The sequence below is a fragment of the Silurus aristotelis genome, assembly GCF_946808225.1.
Source record: "Silurus aristotelis genome assembly, chromosome: 18".
NCBI classification, from domain to species: domain Eukaryota; kingdom Metazoa; phylum Chordata; class Actinopteri; order Siluriformes; family Siluridae; genus Silurus; species Silurus aristotelis.
In genome coordinates, this window is record NC_139591.1 from 23,100,402 (window position 1) to 23,117,882 (window position 17,481).

At 40.1% G+C, this 17,481-nt stretch overlaps 2 protein-coding genes across 4 annotated transcripts; both read right to left on the reverse strand.

Moving 5' to 3' along the window:
• Window positions 1-141: 141 nt before the first annotated feature.
• LOC310741204 (annexin A3-like) lies at window positions 142-13,696 on the reverse strand. 3 transcript variants are annotated; one of them, XR_014537876.1, is made up of 14 exons: window positions 7,691-7,847; window positions 7,296-7,336; window positions 6,345-6,392; window positions 6,178-6,259; window positions 5,953-6,047; window positions 5,693-5,806; window positions 5,013-5,103; window positions 4,845-4,924; window positions 4,688-4,744; window positions 3,754-3,847; window positions 3,537-3,632; window positions 3,399-3,457; window positions 1,468-2,195; window positions 142-1,014 (listed from the first exon to the last, which is right to left on the reverse strand). XR_014537876.1 is itself a non-coding variant. In XM_083568823.1 (14 exons), the coding sequence occupies exons 2-14, from the start codon at window positions 7,308-7,310 to the stop codon at window positions 421-423; spliced, it is 1,017 nt and encodes a 338-aa protein (XP_083424949.1). In that variant the 5' UTR covers window positions 7,311-7,336; window positions 7,691-7,847; the 3' UTR covers window positions 142-420. The 3 variants fall into 3 exon arrangements, 2 of the variants coding, with proteins under 2 accessions (XP_083424949.1, XP_083424950.1); XM_083568823.1 differs by having other exon boundaries at window positions 142-483; window positions 2,073-2,195; XM_083568824.1 differs by lacking the exons at window positions 7,296-7,336; window positions 7,691-7,847 and adding an exon at window positions 13,667-13,696 and having other exon boundaries at window positions 142-483; window positions 2,073-2,195.
• On the reverse strand, window positions 8,682-14,112 carry LOC310741205 (annexin A3-like). Its single transcript, XM_083568825.1, has 14 exons — window positions 14,015-14,112; window positions 13,667-13,707; window positions 12,657-12,704; window positions 12,490-12,571; window positions 12,304-12,398; window positions 11,494-11,607; window positions 11,273-11,363; window positions 11,105-11,184; window positions 10,946-11,002; window positions 10,402-10,495; window positions 10,119-10,214; window positions 9,947-10,005; window positions 9,444-9,566; window positions 8,682-9,040 (listed from the first exon to the last, which is right to left on the reverse strand). The coding sequence occupies exons 2-14, from the start codon at window positions 13,679-13,681 to the stop codon at window positions 8,978-8,980; spliced, it is 1,017 nt and encodes a 338-aa protein (XP_083424951.1). The 5' UTR covers window positions 13,682-13,707; window positions 14,015-14,112; the 3' UTR covers window positions 8,682-8,977.
• Between the last annotated feature and the right edge of the window lie 3,369 nt (window positions 14,113-17,481).

Below are 17,481 nucleotides of genomic sequence, written 5' to 3' on the forward strand. Positions count from 1 at the left end.
TGGTCGTACTAAAGTTAATGTTTAAATATTAAAATGTTCGTTTTAATAATAAAAACCTTTTTTGTCCAAAAGATAATTAACCTTGTAATAAATAAACATTTATACAGTTTCATTTGAAGGTAAATAATCAAAGCAAATAAATAGTTTGAGTGAGTTTTATTGCTCAAAATATAACCAGTGTTAATATAAGGCTCAACACACACACACACACACACACACACACACACACACACACACCCATGTGAATGCTGTAGAGAAATGTAAAGGTTTAAACCAGCTACACGTCATACTTCATATGTGTGATTATTACTATTAAAAGTTTTCTATGTTTATGTGTAAAAACAGAAATGTGGAGGACGTTCAGGAAGCAGCGGCATAAAGGTCCGAGTTTTTATCTCCATCCTCCCTCAAGATCAGAGCTTATTTATTATCTGCACCACAGATCCCCAGCAGTGTTTTCCTGTAGTCCCCTGAGGTATCCGACTGGAACACACACACACACGTTTATACAGCTTTTACACAACACACACTTACTTGTCAGAGTGGAAAACCTACAAGCTGCAGGAGACCCCAAAAAATCCCTTAAAAATTTTTAACAGTTTAAAACAGAAAAATTTAAGAATAACTGGAAAAGAGCGAATGGGAGAACTTGAAACTTGATAAAAAATCAAAAAACAAAAAAAAAACCTTGTAATTCAATGTATAATGTAATTCCATTTATAGTTTAGAATTTATTATAAATTTTGTGTTTGGGACACCTGACTTTTCCAGCCATGTTTACAGGTGTGTATTCACTGTGTGTTACTATGGTTACAGGTGTTTATAAGCAGTGCGTTCATTAAGAACTCCGATTCACAAACTACCTGTGTTCAACACTCTGAACTTGCACCTTCCAGCCAATCACAATCCATTATTCACACCTGAACTTCCAGCCAATCACAATCAACCCTCCAGCCAATCACAGTCCACTATTCACACCTGAACTTCCAGCCAATCACAATCCACTATTCACACCTGAACTTCCAGCCAATCACAATCCACTATTCACACCTGATCTTCCAGCCAATCACAATCAACCCTCCAGCCAATCACAGTCCACTATTCACACATGAACTTCCAGCCAATCACAGTCCACTATTCACACCTGAACTTCCAGCCAATCACAATCCACTATTCACACCTGAACTTCCAGCCAATCACAATCCACTATTCACACCTGATCTTCCAGCCAATCACAATCCACTATTCACACCTGAACTTCCAGCCAATCACAATCCACTATTCACACCTGAACTTCCAGCCAATCACAATCCACTATTCACACTGACCAGAGGATTATTATAATTAAATTGTTCTATAAAATGTATAAAAAATGTTCACAATTGTTAAATATCTGCATACACTTGGTTTATAATATACATGAAGATTTGCATTAGAAATGAAACAGAGACATCAATTGTATCAGACGTCTCTGGATGCAGGAGCACGAAATTTTCCTTTCACTTGATCTAGGAGACCCAAACCGGCTCCAGCATGACAATGTGCCTCCATCCCTCCCTCCCTCCATCCCTCCCTCCCTCCCTCGTGCAGTGTTTCGTTTGTATGCGAATGCAAATAAAAAGATTTGTTTGTGAAGGAAAAACAGCCTGAAAGCTTCACACTGGTAAATTTCCAGAGGGCAGAAAGATCACTGCTGCTCTCAGTGAATAAAATCCATCTGATTTAAATCACACATTTGATTAATTCTTTTAGAAAATACGTGCAATTTTTTAACCTTTATTTTTGAAGTTACACTTTTTCTTTTTTCACACACTCCTTTTTTTACTTTTTTTTCTCTCCTATTTTTCTCCTGTGCACTCTTTTCCTTTTCATCTTTCTGTTGTTTACATTTTCCTTTTTTTTTTTTTTACTTATTTGTTCTTTCTCATTTCTTTTTCCCCCTTTTCCATTTTTTTAAATATTTTTTCTTTTCTTTCATGTTTTTCTTTTTAACGTTCATGAACTTAGAGAATGTATTCTCTTTTTTTCTTTTGTTCTTTTAGTATAAATGTGAACATGTTGCAGTAAAGTACCTCGATGGTGGAGTATAATGAGTAGCCGAACAGTTTTTTATACTCGGTCTTGATGTCCATCAGATCGATCTCGGAGCGGCTCACCATGATCCGAGTCAGCATGGCCTCGGTAGTTCCTGCCCCCTGGGAAAAAAACCAAACAAACAAATAGTCCAGACAATATCAGCATGCTGATGTGTGCGAGATGGTCCCTCAGAACCAGCTCTGTAACAAAGAAAACCCGGCAGCTTGTCTACTTCTTGAGAAAGCTGAGAAACATGCAGCTCCCACCACCACATCCTCATAACGTTCTACAGAAGGACCATCGATAGCATCCTGAGCTGCTGCAGCACTGCCTGGTTTGGGAGGTGGACCTACAAGACCCTACAGTGAGAAAGGACGGCTTGGAGGATCACCAGGGTCCCTTAATCATGTACAGTCACCAATTACACCGCATTCACACACACCCTTCACACACACCCTTCACACACACCCTTCACACACACCCTTCACACACACTCTTCATCCTCCTCCTGTCTGGAAAATGGTACCAAAGAATTCGGTCCCTCATGACCGGACTGTGTAACTTTTCCCACAAGCCACTCGACTACTCAATACAAAGGGACACACACACACACACACACACACACACACACACACACACACACACACACACACACACACACACACACACACACACACACCTAATTGAAGATATGAGTAAAAGTGGGCGCGTCTACAGGAGGGGAAAATGGACCAATTGCAGTGCAGTAAAAAGTGGGCGTGTTCATGAGTCATAACCATTATTCATTAACTTCTCTCGCTTATTATTACTCGTTTATTTTTCTCCTCTCTTTTACACTCTCTGTTTATATTTATTTCTTCCATCTAGTTACAGTTTCTCACAAAAGTAAGTGCACCCCTCACATTTCCACAATCATTGTAGTATCTTCTGAAGGGACAACACTATAGAAATTAAACGTACAGATTTACTGTCCACTAGAAAAAACAACTTTCAGCCGCTATTGTCTAAATAACTGCCAACAAAAGTAAGTACACCCTCAGTGATAACAGCTGTGTCACAATCATGCAGTCACGTTCATGTTTTTCTCTCTGCTCGACAAAACCATACAAATTTGTGTATCTTGTATTAGAGCGGTTGAAATGTCTGTGTATATTTTTAAACTAAAATTGTCAAAACAATGTTATTATATTTTATATAAATTTTTTTTAAAGCAGAAAGAAAACTTCAATCATTAGTTGCAGGTTAGTTTTTTATTTTATTCATTTATCCATTTATTTACTCATTCCCTTCTTTTCACTGTGTGATCAGTTTGTGTTCTTTACCTTCATACTCTTATGGAGAAGCTCTGCCATGTAAGCAGGGACGCTCTTCACGCATTTCACTGTAACGACACACACGTTCACCGGTGTTACAGGAGAAACGGTGAAAAATGAAACACCTGATTCATTAAAATGTCGTACCGATTGCTACTAATGTCTCCTCCAGATTTCCAGACATCTCGCCCTCGATGCTCTGCTGCAGAGTTTTCCCGCTCAGGTCCTTATATTCCAGAAGAGCTTGAAATAAAACACACACACACACACACACACACACACACACACACAGAGAGCATTCAGATGTGTGTGAGTTGTGATACAGTACAGGAAGTTGATTTGCAGTCTGCAGTGTGACTCTCACTTTGTCGGAGTTGAGGAACGCTCCTGTGACAGAGGATATCGATGAACTTGCTCTCATCCGTCCCCCATTTCTTCTCTCCGGCCTCGTACAGCGCCTGTGCAGTGACACGGGGGGAGTCTCTAATTTACACACACAACCTAATGATGTGAAATTTTTACATTTTACACTTTTATTATGATTATTTTAACTGAGAACACCACGCCTCCTTATAAGCACAGAGACCTTTATTAAGAGTGATAAGCAGAGGCCACGCCTTCTTCATTAGAACTTAAGCACAAAGGCATTGCCTCCTTCATTAGGATTGATAAGCAGAGGCCACGCCTCCTATATTAGGCATGATAAGCAGAGGCCACGCCTTCAATAGGAATGATCAGCAGAGGCCATGCCTTCTATATTAGGAATTAAGCTCAGAAGCCATGCCTCCTTCATTAGAACTTAAGCATAGAGGCCACACCTTTATTAGGAATGATCAGCAGAGGCCACGCCTTCTTTATTAGGACTCATAAGCAGAGGCCATGCCTCCTTTCTTAGAACTTAAGCATAAAGGCTACACCTTCTTCATTAGTAATGAGTAATAAGCAGGGGCCATGTTTTCTCAAGTTGAAAATCAAAGTCAACAGAATTAAATAGTGAAGCTCCACCCCCTGCTCTCCTGCCCACGGTATCCCTGGTTACACACTCAACCATTTCATTTGCATGAAAAAGTCTTTTAAACAAAAGAGCCCTAGTTCCTGTGTCATCATCATCATAGCTCACCTGTAGCTTTTTATTCATTCTTAATTGCATTAAATAGTTAAACTCATTACGGTATAGAAGCTCCGCCCCCTGTCCTCCTGCCAGACTGCGGCCCTGGTTACACCCCTGGTCATTTCCTGCTTCTAAACAATTAATAATAAACAAAAACAAAAGAAACCCAGTTTCTGTTTCACTTTACCTTCGCATCAGCTTTAGCTTTGGCCACGTCCACGTTTTTGCTCTCGTCCCTTTTGCCCTGCGAGATAAACAGAAAGCGTGCGGCTCACGTTACACACGTGACTCTTTTCCCCCAAATCCATCAAACAGAAATGCAAAACGTCCCATAATGCACCAACCTCAGCCAGGATGAGCAGCGTTTTCCCGAAATCCCCCGACACCTCCGACTTCAGATCGTTAATCAGCGCTCTCCCCGTCTCTGTAACACACCGCCATCAACGTTACAGCCTCCACATTTCAGTGTGTAACAATCACACAATCCAAGCACATAGAGCACAAATACAAACCCTGCAGGTACGCATCAGACAGAGCTTTGATCTGCTGGTTGGATCGGGACGCCAGGATCTCGATCAGCGTGCTCTCTGTGGTTCCAGCTCCCTGAGACACCGACAGAGAGACTTTTAACCCAATAATACTGTTTATCTCACACACAAAAAGAGCAGAAATGATCTCCAGAAAGCTGGAAAAAAAACCGACTACATCACACATGAATCTGAAAACATGGAAATGTTTTTGTCTACACTTTGCTCTTCCCTTCACAGAGACGATGAAGTGGACGGATTTAGTGTGGACTAAGAAAACTGAGATTTTCATAACAATGAACAAACAAGATGATGGACGACGTTGATGCTGCGCCGGATCTCCACAACGTTGTCAATACGGAGAGCTGCATCTTTATCTTTAGAAAGAGGGCGAAGTCCGCAGAAGCCACATCTGGAGAGTAGTGTGGGTGAGGAAGTGAGATCCTGTGGATCGTTCTCCGACGATCATCATGCACGAGTTGCTGAACAGTTACAACATTTTCAGGGGTTGAGCTCGTCGAAGGTCTTCCTGATTCTTCGTCGTATTCCAGATGTTCTTCAGCTCTCGACGCGGATGTATATACATATACTTATAAAATAATTACTTTTTAAATCACCACAAAAGAGCGACGACACACAGAATATAAAACTCTTAAATCTCTTACTTTAATTGCCTTCTTGATTTCCTGCATGTCAAACTGCCCCGGTGGGGTAACAAGAGCCACCAGAACGTCCTCAAAGTGTCCATGAGTGTCTCCTTCCAGAGCGTCCACAAGAGACTGCAAATCAACAACCACAAAAAAAACCCAGAATCACAGAACAGCGTCGTATACGTTACATACATTACCATGGAAACCGTATATAACCGAGCCACTGTTATTGTTTAACTCCTGACCAATCAGAATCCAGATTTAAGAGGAAATACCTTTCCGGTCACGTCCTTGTAAACTTTACAGATCTGCTGACGCTGTGCGCTGCTTCTCTGAGTCAAAATATCGATCAGAATTTTCTCTGTGGTGCCTGAAGATGCCACACACACACACACACACACACACACACACACACACACACACACACGTGTATGAAAGGTAAATTTACTCAGGGAGTGACTGCAAACAGCAGTAAAGCAGGTTGCTGAAGTTCCTCTTACCGATTCCCTCGATGGCCTTCCTCAAAGCAGCAGCATCTTCACCTGCATTAAATCCTGCTTTATCTTTAATGGTTCCTCGAGTCTGAAAGACAAAAAGGAAACAACTCAATCACCTACTCATGAGTGAAGACGGAGGATGGAGGAGACGTAAGGAGACAAAGTCTTACAGGGTTGGACATTGAGTCCGGGAAGTCCAGAAGGAGACTCAGGTCATCCTGAAACACACGTGACACAAGACAAGAACAATAATCCTTAAACCTACATTTACACATCCAAGCACACCTTCATCCACACCTTCATCTCCAAACACACCTTCATCCACACCTTCATCTCCAAACACACCTTCATCCACACATTTATCTCTGAACACACCATCTTTAAACACACCTTCATCTCTAAACACACCATCCACACCTTCATCTCCAAGCACACCTTCATCTTCAAAAACACCTTCAACTCTAAACACACCTTCATCCACACCTTCATTTCTAAACACACCTTCATCCACACCTTCATCTCCAAACACACATCCACACGCACGTCCATGTCAAAAACAGTTTCGAAAATGTAGTTTCTGTGTCCTTTCCAACATAACAGGACGTTCATTCTTGTTTATTTATTTATTTATTTCTCTCAGCAGGCGTGGGTGTTGGTTCTGGCCGTCATGTGATCGGAGAGAGCAGGATGGTGGGTGGGGAGCTGACGAGTGACCAGATTTTGGGGGAAAAAAAAATAAATCACACAGCTTTTTGATCCTTACTGTTTCTCAGCATGTCAAGTTTCTAATCATTGTGTTCAACTTTATTTATTTATACACACAAACACACCTGACTCCACACCCAACCCCTCACCTTATCCCCCCCCCACACACACACACACACCTGACTCATTAATTAGCTGATTAATTGGATGCAGTTATTAACATGGCGTTAAACACACACACACACACACACCATATTTGTAGACTTCTATTAAAGTCATTAAGTGTAAATAAAGTTGAAGAGAAGACTGGAGGAGATTCATTTTGTGTTTATTACACTGATGGGGATTAAAGCTGCACGTCAGAGAGCAGAATTTGTGTCCTAATGCCGGAGAAATGCGAAGGTTTTGTGACTCACCCACTCAGAAGCCATTCCAGATGTTAGGGTGGGCTGTGAACCTGTAATGGAGATTTGACAGCCTGCTGTTTAATGCGTTAACACTTTATAACACTACAACAACATCATCATCATCATCATCATTATTATTATTATTATTATTATTATTATTAGAATAAAGACTTTCCCTGATCCTGTTCACACCACGTTCTTCACCTGTTAGACCACCTGGAGCTCAGTGTGGTTTCTGTTCCTAAACTCTAACACTGCAAACACAATTTCCTGGACCTTCTGGAACCCGAAAATGGACTCCACATGGACCCAGAAGTTACGCAGAGAGAAAACGCTCACAAATCCGGTTTATTTTCTCAATTTCCTGGTGCAAATAAAAGTCTGTATTGTTTTTTTCTCCTCACCTTCTCGTTAATGCTGAAAATAGTTTTCTTCTGCTCGGACAGCGCGGTGTGTGGATCAGGGAGTCTCCGGAGAAGTGCAGGAAATGATCCACCCTTTTCCCCGCAATCAACGCGCTTCTGCTCGAGCGATGGGCGGTAACGAGTCACTCATTGAGTCGACTCTTTGGAATTTGACTCTTTAGAATTGAATCGGCGCGACGTGGATGATTTTATAAACTCTGATCTCTTCTAGGATTTAATTTTAGACTCACACTGTCCTGCAGACCTTTCTTTCAGGTACAGGTCATTCATGCTGCTTTATATGGGAAACAACACACACACACACACGGTCTCTCTTAAAAGTACTCAATCAGCCTCATTTATCTGAAAGCTCCAGAATACATGACTGCACGTAATTGTTTATTCTAAGAAAAAATGTTATGTAGATAAATATTTACCACCAATTAGTCGTTTCCAAAAGTTAACTTAAATATAAATTAATGTACATTTATATCTAAAGCATAACAAATAATTTCATACAACTTACATTCTTCTGCAGTAAATCCCAAAGCTGATTAGTGTATATAACGTGCAGTTATTGGAAAACCAGTAAACACATACTGTACTTCATTATACCACGCTGTCGTGGGTTATTTTTCCGTGACAGCACAATTCTTCTTCTGTAATTATAGAGATTTTTAAATGATTGGATTTAAAAATTAATTAACATCAACAATAAAAATGGTTACATTAATGTGATTTGTCTCCCTCTGCTGGCCGCCTTGTATATATTACCGTTGAAACTCTTTAACACAGTTCAGGGTTTATATATTTTTCCATTAGTTTGATAGAAAACATTCTCTCTCTCTCTCTCTCTCTCTCTCTCTCTCTCACACACACACACACACACACACACACACACACACGAAAAACATGTAACGCTACATCTGTTCATAAAACTGAAATTTATTCTTAACTAATTTTGACATCAAAGAATCAATTTCTAATATGATTAATAAAATAAAATCACGTTTCAATATCATTCAAATAAACTGCAGAATCTGTAACTTATTTTATAACTCAATTTGTAACTCATTAAAAGTTTTTGCTGTTAACAAATTCAGAACGAATAATCAGTTCGTGTGTTTTTATTTCTGTAAATATTTCCAGTGTAAAACAGCTCAAGGCTCAAATACACATACACACACTCAAACACTGAAATCCTGTTCACACCGCAGTGAAATATAAAATATTCCATCCATCTGGTTTTATCATTTCATCTCCATCATCCATGTTCCTCTGAATATTTTATTTATCGTCTGATCCACAGATCGCCAGCAGTGTTTTCTCGTAATCTCCTGTTATGTCAGACTGAAACACACACACACACACACGACACACACACACACACACACACACACACACACACCTCTTTACAAGCTGCAGATTTGTAATTCTGTTCAAAACCTCTACAAGCCATTCGAAGTAAAATTGGAAAAAAATGGAAAAGCTATCGGAAAAAGTGAACATGGAATTAAAAAAGACTGGAAGTGGAATAAAAAAAGAATATGACTGAAACTAGAAATGTATTAGAATAAAGTATAATTTTCTTTACAATCTTATCCCACTCTTGAATTTCTCCATCACTCTCAGCTCCATCATTCCCTTTTCACTTCTTTTTTCCTCCTGTCTTTTCCCTTCTTTCCTACACCTGACAGTTGTGGACAGTGTGAGTGTGAGTGTGTATCAGTGTTAACAGTTTGGTGTAAAATACCTTGATATCGGAGTATAAGGAGCGGCTGTACAGTTTTTTATACTCGGACTTGATGTCCATCAGATCGATCTCGGAGCGGCTCACCATGATCCGAGTCAGCATGGCCTCGTGAGTGCCCACACCCTGAACACACACAAACAACAGCAACACAATTCACTCAGGAGTCTCTTACAACCATCAACACACTGTACAGATCTACAGATACACTACTGGCTTTGTGTTTCACCTCACACACTTTCACACTCATCACATTCCCGACATTCCAGAGTTCCAACAAAACTTTAAACAAAAGACCCCCAGGAGCATATTTATCACCATCATCATCTTTTTAAGCTTGCTCATTATTTATCTTTCTTTCTTTCTTTCTTTCTTTCTTTCTTTCTTTCTTTCTTTCTTTCTTTCTTTCTTTCTTTCTCTCTCTCTTTATTTCTTTATTTCTTTCTTTGACTCTTTTTCCCTTCTTTGATTTGTTGTATGATCTCTGAATTGTTTGTGTTCTTTACCTTCATACTCTTATGGAGAAGCTCTGCCATGTAAGCTGGGACGCTCTTCACGCATTTCACTGTAACGACACACACGTTCACCGGTGTTACGGCACAAACGATCAACAACAAAACGTCTGATTCTTAAAAGTACAAAAAAAAAAAACACAAAAAATGTGAAAACGTGTCGAACCGATTGCTACTAGAACCTCCTCTAATTTTCCAGACATCTCTTTCTCGATGCTCTGCTGCAGAGTTTTCCCACTCAGGTCCTTATATTCCAGAAGAGCTTGAAATAAAACACACACACACACACACACACACACACACACACACACACACACACACACACACACACACACACACACACACACACACACACACACACACACACACACACAGAGAGAGCATTCAGATGTGTGTGAGTTGTGATACAGTACAGGAAGTTGATTTGCAGTCTGCAGTGTGACTCTCACTTTGTCGGAGTTGAGGAACGCTCCTGTGACAGAGGATATCGATGAACTTGCTCTCATCCGTCCCCAATTTCTTCTCTCCGGCCTCGTACAGCGCCTGTGCAGTGACACCTCAGGGTGAGTGTCTAATTTACACACACAACGTCATGCAACACATTACACGTGCTGTTTAATGTGGGGTTCAGGATATAGAAATGTGATGCTATTTAGGAGGCCACGCCTCCTTCAATATGGCTAAAAGGCACAGAAGCCACGCCTCCTTCATTAATATTAACAGGCGCAGAAGCCACGCCTCCTTTGTTATGGTCAAAAAGCACTGAGACCGATACATTAAGACTTACAGGGTGTGTCATCATCATAGCTCACCTGTAGCTTTTTAAATAATTCTTAATTGCATTAAATAGTTAAACTCATTACGGTTTAGAAGCTCCGCCCCCTGTCCTCCTGCCAGACTGCGGCCCTGGTTACACCCCTGGTCATTTCCTGCTTCTAAACAATTAATAATAACCAAAAAAACAAAAGAAACCCAGTTTCTGTTTCACTTTACCTTCGCATCAGCTTTAGCTTTGGCCACGTCCACGTTTTTGCTCTCGTCCCTTTTGCCCTGCGAGATAAACAGAAAGCGTGCGGCTCACGTTACACACGTGACTCTTTTTCCCCCCAAATCCATCAAACAGAAATGCAAAACGTCCCATAATGCACCAACCTCAGCCAGGATGAGCAGCGTTTTCCCGAAATCCCCCAACACCTCCGACTTCAGATCGTTAATCAGCGCTCTCCCCGTCTCTGTAACACACCGCCATCAACGTTACAGCCTCCACATTTCAGTGTGTAACAATCACACAATCCAAGCACATAGAGCACAAATACAAACCCTGCAGGTACGCATCAGACAGAGCTTTGATCTGCTGGTTGGATCGGGACGCCAGGATCTCGATCAGCGTGCTCTCTGTGGTTCCAGCTCCCTGAGACACCGACAGAGAGACTTTTAACCCAATAATACTGTTTATCTCACACACACACACACACACACACACACACACACACACACACACACACAAATACATATATATGTATATTAAATAAAGCTCTTACTTTAATTGCCTTTTTAATTGCCTTCATGTCAAACTGCCCCGGTGGGGTAACAAGAGCCACCAGAACGTCCTCAAAGTTTCCACGAGTGTCTCCCTTCAGAGCGTCCACAAGAGACTGCAAATCAACAACCACAAAAAACCTGAGAAGTGTCATAAAAGTGAAAAGCCCAGGCACAGTAACCATGGCAACAAGTTAATGATTTTGATTACAGAGGTGTTTTATTCCTCTTGTACCACAGCAACAGACGTTACAGACTTTATAGTCACGTCTTTAAGATGTCATGACACTTACAGATACACCTGCATTTTACCTGGTTAACAACATTTATTCAGAGCCTATACACATTTTGAGATGGTTTGGACATGTGCAGAGGAGGGACATGGGGTATATCTTTAGGAGAATGCTGAGGATGGAGACACGAGGAAGGAGGAAAAGAGGAAGACCAAGGTGGAGGTTAATAGATGTGTTGAAGGAAGACATGCAAGTAGTTGGTTTGAAAGAGGCGGATGATCTGCTGTGGTGCCCCCTAGTGGGAGCAGACTAAAAAAGTATACACATTTTAGGACAAATACACACATTTGATAAAAGCGTATGCCATACGAGTCCCTGTAAACTCTCCGTTGCTATAGAAACAATGACGTATCAGAACGAGAGCATTAAAATAAATGTAAAATGTTAAGTTATAGAGAATTAATTGTCACCTGCTGACCAATCACAGGCCAGAATGGTTTTATATTTAAAAGGTTGTGGGTGGAGCTTCATATGAAGCCTTTTATGATCTGAGTGAAGTTATGGGTTAAGAGGAAATACCTTTCCGGTGATGTCCTTGTACACTTTACAGATCTGCTGACGCTGAGCGCTGCTTCTCTGAGTCAGAATTTCGATCAGTGTGCTCTCCCGGGTTCCTTAAGACATCAAACACATACACAAATGATCTTTAGGACATTGAATGTTTTCCTCACCTCCACACACATGTTGCTGAAGAGTTCCTCTCACCGATTCCCTCGAGGGCCTTCCTCAAAGCAGCAGCATCTTCACCTGCATTAAATCCTGCTTTATCTTTAATGGTTCCTCGAGTCTGAGACACAGAAACGGAACAACACTTTAATCATCTGCTCATTAATGAAGACGGAGGATGAAAGAAGATTAAAGGAAGATCTTACAGGGTTGGACAGCGAGTCCGGGGAGTTCATGAGGAGACTCAGATCATTCTGAAACACACGAGAGTGTAATAATAACAGAGACACTTGTGTGTGTGTGTGTGTGTGTGTGTGTGTGTGTGTGTGTGTGTGTGTGTGTGTGTGTGTGTGTGTGTGTGTGTTGTGTAAAGAGTGATGGAGTGATGGCACACGCCATCAGTTTGGGAACTTCAACATCATTCATTTCTGCACACGAAAGATATTTTCTATCTTGCTTTCTCATCATGCATGCCTACCTTATTAATGCACACACACACACACACACACACACACACACACACACACACACACACACACACACACACACACACACAAGCACAAACACACACACCCCACCCGCACCCTTCTCAAATGTCGTTTGGTTAAATCAGATTCGACCAACCCTTCAAAGAGAAGACAATAGCAGGGAAGTCAAGCAAGTTTTAAAGGAACTCTATATGCAAATATCAACACGGTGATGATGTAGATGGGTGTGTTCACCTGAACGTCCAGATTAGAAACCTGTCTGTTAAATTTACGAATGAGAAAATGCTGAGAGAGAAACAGAACATTTCTTTGCCATTTTTGTGGCTTTTAAAAAGTCCCAAAAGGGTGTGCAAACTTTTGCATTGTATACTTCAAGGCCTAAACAAGTTGATGTTCACAGAATAATCTTGGTGATCATTTGGAAAGAAATCCACAGTCAGTTCCAGGTGAGCAGATGATTTACCTCACATATTAGTTCATTTCTTGTGGGTTTCATTACGGGTTTAAACCACTGTTCAAACTTTTCTACTGGAAATCTTCAGTCTTCTCTTCACAAAACTGCAGGATTTCATTCCAGACGCATTCCAGACGCATTGACAGTCTGGAGATGAACTGATTAAACAAGTGAATGAAGGTGTGGCTTCTGTTTGCTTTTCTGCAGAACACTACCCCTGATCTGTACTTTCAGCTGTTAATGCAGAAATAAAATGCCAGGTTTTTTCACTCACCCACTGAGAAGCCATTCCAGATGTTAGCGTGAGCTGTGAACCTGCAGTGAGACATTTTACAGCTTGTTACCTGATGCTTTAACACTTTATAACACAGTATACTAAATACAATAAAATAATAATAAGAAGAAGAAGAGGACTTTCCCAGATCCACTATAGACACCAAAACTACCAAAACACAAAGTTCTACCCATGTTCACCTGTTAGATCACCTGTAGCTCTGTGCAGTGACGTTTCTGAGCACTAATGCTGCACAAAACATTTCCCTGAACCCATTAATGCACTCAATTACCCAAGAATGGACTTGAAATAGATCATCTGCATGAACTACATAGATTATTTTCTCACCTTATCACGATAATAATCTTCTTGAACAGGTTAAGGTTTACTCCAGGCAAACACCAGCTAAACTACTGATGTAGGAAATGCATCACCTTCACTTTTATGCTACAGACAGGCGTTACGAGTCATTTCACTGACTCGGTTCTTTTGAATCAAATCGCCAGATTTGATTCGTTTGAATCACCTGTATTGCTCCATACCAGTTTTGTGTATCATTGCTCAAAACACTTCCTCTTACGACATGTCTGCTTTCTTAAATCTTTTTTTATTATTATTTTATGACGGTTTTAACATAAAACATTGTGAAATCTTGACCCCCTCGAGCTTTTCCACATTTATTGCATCTCATAAACAAGCCAGCTAGTGCATGCTAACAATTCTTTGTTGTGATTGTGTGTGTGGTGTTTTATACAGAATTTACACATAACCAAGGAAAATAATACAGTTATACAGTTTACAGTAGATAGATAGATAGATAGATAGATAGATAGATAGATAGATAGATAGATAGATAGATAGATAGATAGATAGATAGATAGATAGAAGTATAAATATATATACTGAGTAAACTTGCTAAGAATATGTTTCACTGCCCAGATTATTTATATTTATTTACAGATCCTTTACAGTTTCTGGAAGGAGTCTCCAGTGCTAATGCAGCAGTCAGAAGAAGAAGAGGAAGAAAAAGAAGAAGAAGAAGAAGAAGAAGAAGAAGAAGAAGAAGAAGAAGATAATAAAAAGCTTTACATTTGGTTTGGGTCAGAGTTCATCTTTAAGCATTGAGAATTTTAAAATCCTATTAAGTAAATTAGAAACAAACCAAAAACTTAATTCATTTATAAAACTAATGAAAGTACATTTAAAACAATCCGGTGTGAGTTTATTATCACTCAGCATCACTTCCTTCTGAGACCGAAGTCTAACAGGATTTCTAAAGTCATCACAGGAAAACTGTATTTACACTAATAACAAATGTAAAAAAAATTAAATAAAATCAATTAATAAAAAGCTTTAGAGCTCCAGGATGATTTTTTATGTGTATCAGTTTAATCAGGAACGATAGTAATAATTTTCTACATCCATCTCTAGGAAGATAAGAGTAGCTTTTTAATTTCCTTTACGGACATCTAATGATGTTCTAGAACAAGCAAACAATTATCATGCGGTTATAAAGTAATAAAACCTCACTATTTCAGAGAACAAAATCTGAGGTTATACAGTTATGATATCGCACACAGGATCTATTCTGGGACAATTTCATGAGGATTTTACTATAAACTGTTTTATTATACATTATAAAATGTTTTATTTATATTGGCAACTGATGTCCTTTTAATAGATTATGTTTATGTGTAAAATGTTATTTCGCTGTTAAGATGATTTTAGACGTTAAATTAAAGTCAAAGTAAAATAAAGTCAAAGTGAAATAGATAATAATAATAAATAAATAAAATTTGTATAAAAAAAGAATTATACAAATAATATTCAATCATTATAAAAAGAACCAGTAGCAACATATTGATTCAAAAAGGAATTTTTATTATAAAATAAATTAAATATTTTTGGGTCACCAAGAACATTATATTTAATATTTAGTAATATTGTGTTGGCCTGAAAAGGAGGATAGAATTAAAATAGCAACTAATCACTGAATATTTCTGTCACACACACACACACACACACACACACACACACACACACACACACACACACACACACACACACACACACACACACACACACACACACACACAAACTATGTACATCATTATAAACCCCCAGCTACAGAATCTGATCAGAGCACAGAGCTAATCGAGGTACATTTCCACAAGAAAACAAGAAGGTCCTGGATGTTGTGTGACCTGGAAGTTTTACCTTGATTTTAAAGCAAGTAGAAACAACAGGAAGTCAGAGCTCTGGTCTTTGTTAAGTATAAAACAAAGTCTCCACGATTTTACAGAATGGATTTATAACACTTCTGCTACTTCAGTTCCAGAGCTCTCCATCTCCTCCTCGTTCCTCTGCATCCTCTTACACATGGTGCACAGGAGATAAATGCAGACGAGCAGGTAGAGAGCCACGACGAGCCACACCACGGAGCTGAACACGGCGAAGCACAGCAGGTTCCTGTCCATCTCTTCTGAAAAGCAGCACACAGACCCATGGAGACACTTCTTATACGGCTGTCACTAAAGTAAACATTACAGCATCGTGGTCATGTTTTAGTGTTTCCTCCTGTTCAAACATCACAAAATCATTTAGTTTCTGGTGTGTGAAGGAAATTAAGAGAGGAAATGTTGGCCTACAGAACACACGGCTGAGTCAGCACAGAAAATCCCGGGTCAAGACCTGGGATCCACAAGACCTCTGAATATGTGGTGTGGCAGCAGATCCCACAGACACTCAATCGACTTTTAACCTGGAGATTTGGAACTCTTCAAGATGTTCCTCAAAACGTTTCCTAAAGAGGCCACTGCCATTCAGGAACATGGTCTGCTTTAATCCACAGCGTTTCCCAGCAGAACATCACCCAGAGCACATGCTGCTTTTCACCTTTTTCCTATAGTGCATGCCAGTACCATCACTTCCCCAGGAAATGCTATAAATGCAAACAATCATTCATCAGACCAGACCACTTTCTCTCATTGCTCCATGGCCCAAAGCTCCATTGTGGTGTGCAGGGATCAGCATGGGCTCCATGTGCAGCAAAAACCATGATGTTCTGTGCGTTCTGACTCCTTTCTTTCAAAACCAGTATGAACTTTTTAACCAGTTCTTCAAAAGATCCTTTGTGGGATTCTGCGTGTGGTGGAAAAACGGCTTGAGGCACAAGAAATATACCAAAAGAACAGCAGCAGGAGTTACTCCATCAGCTTCAAGAACTTTCTATATCTATTTATTAAAACTCATAAATAAATCTTCTGGCACTACTTTATCTGTGTGTGTGATTCGGAGCAGGAGAATTGTAGCTGTATGAGGGGAATATAAAATGTGTAATGAAAATGAAGCGTTGTTTTGATCCATTCAGTCAGTTTTGCTTTGAAAACATCAATAAAAGCGCCTCAATTTTGGTAAATAAACATGGTATAAGGTGATGATCCACGGATAAGTGTGAGACCTTCACCATTTTAATGCTCTCCACCTTCATCACCTCCACGTCGTGCACCAACATCCTGTAACACCTCGCATCTAGACCCGGATTATTCCTTAAACACACACACACACACACACACACACACAAACGCACACGCACACGCACACACACACACACACACACACACACACACACAAACGCACACGCGCACGCGCACACGCACACGCACACACACACACACACACACACACACACACACACACACACACACACACACACAGTATTAGAAGCTGGAATGAATTAACGGTGCAATTCTAAACTCATTTCTGTTCGGCTCAGTGTGATCTGTTTCTCAGTGTGATCTGTTTCTCAGTGTGAT

What these genes read in the sequence shown, in the direction of transcription:
- LOC310741204 (XM_083568824.1), bottom strand. An exon ending in GAAGGCCATCGAGGGAATCG is followed by an intron (nt 6,048 to 6,177) that starts GTAAGAGGAACT and finishes TGGCATCTTCAG; the next exon opens with GCACCACAGAGAAAATTCTG. An exon ending in AAGCTAAAGCTGATGCGAAG is followed by an intron (nt 3,848 to 4,687) that starts GTAAAGTGAAAC and finishes GTCACTGCACAG; the next exon opens with GCGCTGTACGAGGCCGGAGA.
- LOC310741205 (XM_083568825.1), bottom strand. An exon ending in ACAAGGACATCACCGGAAAG is followed by an intron (nt 11,608 to 12,303) that starts GTATTTCCTCTT and finishes GTTGATTTGCAG; the next exon opens with TCTCTTGTGGACGCTCTGAA. An exon ending in TTCTCCATAAGAGTATGAAG is followed by an intron (nt 9,567 to 9,946) that starts GTAAAGAACACA and finishes GTGTGTGTTCAG; the next exon opens with GGTGTGGGCACTCACGAGGC.